This window comes from Hylaeus anthracinus, unplaced genomic scaffold (genome assembly GCF_026225885.1).
Source record: "Hylaeus anthracinus isolate JK02 unplaced genomic scaffold, UHH_iyHylAnth1.0_haploid 5, whole genome shotgun sequence".
NCBI lineage: Eukaryota > Metazoa > Arthropoda > Insecta > Hymenoptera > Colletidae > Hylaeus > Hylaeus anthracinus.
Window position 1 is genome coordinate 7,830,840 of NW_026535322.1, and position 6,690 is coordinate 7,837,529.

Here is a 6,690-nt window from a genome sequence, read left to right on the forward strand (position 1 = left end):
ACAACGTTTTTCCAGTTGAATTTATTTAATACAATGCTGCTAGCAGTTTCTTTAAAAATACTTTCTAAATAAGTATACCTCCCATTAAAATGCTTTTACAGTGGTCTGACCCTCTTGAGGTTAAACTTTATTTTGAGGCACCAAAAATTATGAACTTCTTTTTTGTACCATTTAGTAGTTTTTGATACCCAGATTACGAAAATGTAAGTTAAAATGTTAGGAATTCAACAGAACACACTACATATTCGTTATAAGCGTTCATAACAAACGTTCACACCATCTATGATTGTTTGTTTACAACAGAATGGCATTACCGACCTAATTGCCGACCAAACCCACGGTCAAAGCTAATAAATCCTAAGTTAGGATCGAATATTTTCCAAAGAAAAGAAGGTGCAAAAAAACAGTTCATAATTTTTGGTGCTCCAAAGTAAAGAGCAGCCGTTTTATTTCTTTTCTTTATAATTTTTCTAAAAATTAACCTCTATATGCGACTATCTGTATGATGAAAGAAATGAAGATTTGAACAGACGCGTGAATTGAACGGTCATCCGTGCGAACCAATCAGAGAATGAGTAGAAACAATAGGCAATATGGCGTCGTACACAGCCATACTCGTATCTTTTAGACTATTGGTTTCCTAAATTTTTAACTTGGATTTTCGGATTTTCGGGTCGAAAACTACAAGATTTGATAAGCTTTAACCAAAAGAAACGAGCTCCTAAAACAGAGTTCCGAGAAATAGAATTGATCGATACCCGTTGTCGATAAATGTAAAACGTACGTCCAAAGTACGTCTTTACGCCGCACTGTGACGACACCTTAGCCTTGTAGAAAAGGATGAAATAACTATAATCGTCATTATCTTTATCCTAATCGCCTCGTTTATGTCGCGGACGTGCCGTAGAGTTTAGTACAGTTTAGTAGCGGTTTGCAGCGGTTTGCTTGATTGTCGAAAAACACGTGTGAAGTACAATGAATCTGGAGGCGTACAAAGAAATTGTGGCAACATGTGCCTCGATTTCAACTATGGGACAAATGTTGGCTGGAACGTGAGTTAAAATAATTAAAAAATATTCCACTTTTTTTAAGATAGTCTACATACATACCCTCGTGGTTGCATGGCGCTTAATGTCAATTGAATGAACCGTGTTTGCCGAGTCAAAACATTTGACAAAACGAGCAAACGTGCACATGTTTAACACAGATTTATGTTAATTTTAGTATAGATTTAAATTTTTTCCATTTACATTGTCGTAACGACGTAAAATACTCAATGAACAATCGATTCTAAATTAACTATATCTTACACTGCAGCAAAACAATTTGAGTTCGTATTAGTTATTTATATATTATAATTATTAGCTATTGATGCAATCTAGCGTACATGTATATTAATGATAGTTCTTATGTGGTAGTACAAGTGTAATATTCAAGTTCTTATTAAAGTCTAGCATATATAGGATGAAATTTGATAATTACTGTTGCTCGTTAAAACCAATAAATTCAATTCTATGTGCTTGATGGGTAAGAGTCTTTGATGGTTAAATTAACGAATTAAAGTTTATTAGTTTAATAAAAATGTTAAACTTTCTTTCTGTAATAGCAAAATTGGCTTTTTATAAGCATAAAATCGTATTTGAATATGCATATTATTATATATATTAAATACACTTTCTTTTTATAAATCAATAATTTTCTATCTACTTTCCACATAATTGTTTTACTTATATTTGGAAATGAATTGTAGGTTTTATTGTTCCCTAATCAATCTCTTATATTAAAATATTAGTTAACATATATATCTGTTTTATTTCAGTAAATGTAATTTTGTAGTATTTTCTTTTTAACTATATCATAGAAGTTTATATTGTAGTAAAGATAATACATATAGAGATAAATAAAATCAGATATTGCTGATATTATCAATTGTTATCAAATATTAGTGATACTGATTTATTTGCAATTAAAGCTAATGATAAGTATAATTAAATAACAGTACTAGTACACACTTGCAAATGTTCTTAGTAAGAACTCCTTATTCATTGTTTCAATATATGCGATGCTTTGAGGATCAGATAACAGTTCTGGAACATAATCCAGAGGTAGAATGATTCATGAATATTTATTCTCATGGAATCATTTAATGATACATAGTAAGAATTCATGCAGGCAAATTATGAATAATTACGAAGCTGCAAAGTGTTCTGTAGATGTCCTATTATGATCTTTCATGAAGTATTTCATCTTTTGTGTTTCCATATTTTCATTTGATATCTTTGGTTTTAATACAATTACTTTTGAGCTCAAGATGGGAAAGTTTTCAGAAAATGTAATATATTAATTATCAAAAAGTAGTAATATATAATAGTTTTTTCTCTTTTAATTATAGATTAATATGCAAGGATATTTATCAAAAGGGTTCTTCACAAGGTGTTGATCCAATGCCATTTTTGGGTGGTATAGGAATGTGAGTGTAACAATTTAATATTTACTAACTGTGTTGTCCTTGTGGAGTGAAGTTATCTATGGATGATTTTAGTTTGAAAAACATTCTCCTTGTCTGTTTTTTTGTTTGTAACTGCAACGAAAACTCCTTTGACAATGAGACACTACAGTCTTTGGAAGCTTAATAAATTATATTATAATTTTAATTCTATGAAATGTTTTCGACTAATAGTTTCAATTCTCTTCAATAAAATCTAAAATAAATTTAATAAAAGGAAAGATTATAGGCTGTAAAGACAAACAAAAAGAAAAGATTTGAAAATGTTTGTTGAAAAGTTACCTTCAAGTATTTTTTTATAATTATTTTACATCTGTTATGAAATAAATATTACATAGATAAGTTAGGTTTACATAGTCACTGAAGAATTTTTTATAGGTGCATTTTGATGCTTCAGTATGCATTGATAGTGAGGGATCCTGCGATGATTAATGTTAACGTTTTTGGATTACTCACAAATGTAGCGTACATGGCTGTGTATTATTATTTCACACCACACACGGTACGAGCCTTTATCCATTAGATAACATGCATGACATTGCTACTTGATACATTATTTTTTTTTAATATCACCTCGCTTCCACTGCTTTTCATTTTGAACTTTTTTAATTGAATTCGTATAATATATAATAATTTATCTCTAGTTATATGGTAGATGAGGTGGAGATATTAATTTGGCAACAAATTTAGAGTAGAATGTAAATGAATAGATATAATGAATTAGGGAGAGTATTATTTTATATATTGCAATATGCCATTTCACATTACTCCTTGCACTACCTCCGGTAATAAAATTTGTAAAATTATAAATGTACTGTTAATTTGAGATTATGAATTGTGGGAACTTTGACATTTGTATAAATACTACCTCAAATCTCATGCATTTTTAGAAGGATACACGTACTTTAATAGGCAAGGCAGCAGTTTTTGTAGCGGCCTTCCTTGTGTATGCTCAAGTGGAAAATCCTGAGAAGATTGAATTCCGATATGGTTTAATTGTGACAGCATTACTGCTCCTCCTAATAGCATCCCCACTCGTGCATCTTGTAAGTATATTTTTACTAATTATATGTTTGTCTTTTTAGAGAAATGAAGCTGATAACTATAGCGAAATCATTTCATGCTCTGCTGGTTATTGCATTGATTTTTCATTGACCCAGATGTTTTTTGTATGTCACGGTGTTTGTTTATCGAAATGACCGTGTCTGGCGGTCAGCTGAAATATTTATAACATTTTTGTCATACTGCAATAATTAAAAAAAATTGATAATATATATAAATGCCGATTACTTAAATATCTGTTTCTATACTAATGCTATTTATCGTCGGAGAAGAGATTATATGTATAATATATAATATTTTATTTTTATACTATTAAGAAGCTACTGAAATTACTTTGATATATTAAAAGTTATTACGTAATGTCCAAAAATATATACACACATATACATATTCATTGATTGTGATGAGTGGACTATTTAAAATGATACAAGAAACAAATTATATAATATACTTTGTATAAGAAATAATATATAAGTTTCTTATATAGTCCACCCATCTCATTTAAAGAATATCACCAATCTTCAATAATATTCCAAACTATTTATACAGATATGTTATTTGAATATTTGTTTGGTATCACATTATAAGCAATATAGAATGTCGCTAATGTGATATTTATTTTGAACTAAAGTACCTTTTATATGAATAGTTTTACTTAAAATATAAAGAGGAATTATATTTTAATATAGCTAAAAGACTGGCACTGAGTTTTCATTATGAAACAATTGTCGAGGGGTCATGTTAAATTCAAACAGAGGTTAATTGCCATAAAACGAATGATTCTCTGCTTGTACCATTAAGATCATGAGCGATAAGTTAAGTGGACTCACATCGCTGGACGATAGTGTACAGTGTGACTCTTTCGCTAGTTGTTCAAATATCATGCTATTATTGTGCTGTAATCTTCCAACGAATATAATCATACTATAAATCTTTAGTAACAGATGTGTATTTTATATCTTTTTTTATTTACCAGGGAGAGATTATAAGGACGAAGAATACGGATATTCTTCCGTTTCCACTCATTTTTATGGGTACTTTCGTCTCTTTTCAATGGCTGTTGTACGGCCTTATAATTAATAATGGTTTCGTTATCGTAAGTATATATTTGTTTATTATATGTATTAACGGATTGCGTATGGTGTCCTACTCGTCCCACCTGCATGCAGTCTTCACATTTTTCGACGTGCTACGAGATAATGAAGAAAAATGCTCATTCTCATCACTGTATTCTTTCAATTTTCAGTGAAAGATTTTATACATTTAATACATTGCTTACAAAACACATGTTTTAAAATGGCGATAGCAGACCAGTAATTAGAGCGCAGGTACTGCTTCTCCCAAGGCCCTATATTACTGTCATAGATCTCATATTCATGAAGCTAATTCTGGCAAACATTTTCCTTGTTTATACATATTTATAAATTTTACAACCTCAAGTGACGTTGCAGAGTATTTCCTATTCAAAAATTTACTTATATGTTTATTGCAGGTATATTAGAGGATTACAAATATTAATCATCTTTTATCTGTTTAGATTAAAATTATGCAACAATTATTGGAACATATATATTCCAGCAGATACAAGAGAATTAAAGAATTCTCTCATCAATAATTTCAATAATAATATACGCGTCTTGCAATTTGTTAACTATGAAATTTTACATTAATATTTAGTAACATATTTCTTTTTTTTATAAGTATTATATGCGTGTATACAAAGTATGACCACAAATTATAGAACACTACGTATACATATGGTATCTATGATACAAGTGGAAGCACGGCCGCGTATCTACGAATTCACGTAACTTGAAATTGCGTAACTCGAGGACTTCTTGTGCAAAACTTTGAATTTTCATTAGTAGATGATACTCGACTCGTCGCATGATAAGAATTGATTACACCAATCCTAAACACTTGAACATAATGTTGCTTGAACTAATATAACGTGCACTATCATTTCACTATTATTTAATTTTCATTCATTATTTCATAATAATTTTGTCTTTCAAATGATAAAATAGTGAATATTGCTGACATGTTTCGAAATCTTTTATTAAATGAAATCGCAAAATTATAATTATTACAGTTATAGTTTACATTTTACATTTTACGTCTTACAGGGATTCTTTAAATGTTTAGAGTCTGGAGACGACACTGATAAACTAATCTCTGCATAACATTAACCTTTGATTTCCAAGAGTTTTTAAGATATTCACGCTTGTGTATATAAAAATAATATCTTACATAATAACACTTTTTATTAATTTTTAGTGAATTTGTTTATACTTATATTCATTTTATCCACGTACAGAGATTATATCGCTACCATTGGACCCCTAATCGTCATGTTTTTAAAAGTGTGTTTTACGTATATTTTTCACGTGATTCAGACATCGCAACTTTAACCGTACGCAATGCGTTGATACGAAAAAAGAACAATCTTATCAAAACAAACCGTGAACTAACGTTCTATATTTAAACAGTTTCAGAACGTCGTAGGTTTTACCCTTTCTGTGATACAACTGTCATTGTTTGCGATATATCCATCGAAATCGAAAAAAGACAGCCAACGCAAGACAGATTAAGGAGAAAATGTAAAGAAATTATAATTGTCTTATTTAAAAGAAGATGTATGTATAACCATCTTTTAAGAAGATTCGAAAGACGTTTCAAGGGAAACGATAATTGCTTTTACATAAATTAATTACGATTAATAATTAATAATCATTAATGATATATAATGACAACGAAAATAAAGCCATCGCTAACATAAAGTGTATAATTGTCGAGAAACGTGTTACCTCAAGGTATCGAGATGATCCTATGCGCGTGCAATCCAGTATTTTAGTAAATGTAAATTGTATGTACAAATAGGAAGATTTGTTGTAGGTTACATTACTAAACCAGAAAGAATAATTGTAACACTATTTTACTTAGGCAATTGTTTAAATAAATACATTTATTTTTGATTGATTGCTTACAGTGTCATTCGAAATCAAATGTTCCCGCTACTAAAGATATATAAAAATATATATTACAATTATACTATTCAAATAGTGTACTATAATAAATGAAATCCAATAGTATACTACATAAATAAAAGTAGAAGATATGGC

General features: G+C 29.5%; 1 protein-coding gene across 2 annotated transcripts; it reads left to right on the forward strand.

The window, feature by feature from the left end:
* Positions 1 to 719: 719 nt before the first annotated feature.
* Positions 720 to 6,547, forward strand: LOC128896060 (sugar transporter SWEET1). 2 transcript variants are annotated; one of them, XM_054159207.1, is made up of 6 exons: positions 753 to 1,052; positions 2,393 to 2,470; positions 2,885 to 3,008; positions 3,397 to 3,552; positions 4,545 to 4,664; positions 6,058 to 6,547. In XM_054159207.1, the coding sequence occupies exons 1-6, from the start codon at positions 976 to 978 to the stop codon at positions 6,157 to 6,159; spliced, it is 657 nt and encodes a 218-aa protein (XP_054015182.1). In that variant the 5' UTR covers positions 753 to 975; the 3' UTR covers positions 6,160 to 6,547. The 2 variants fall into 2 exon arrangements, with proteins under 2 accessions (XP_054015183.1, XP_054015182.1); XM_054159208.1 differs by lacking the exon at positions 4,545 to 4,664 and having other exon boundaries at positions 720 to 1,052.
* Positions 6,548 to 6,690: the final 143 nt, after the last annotated feature.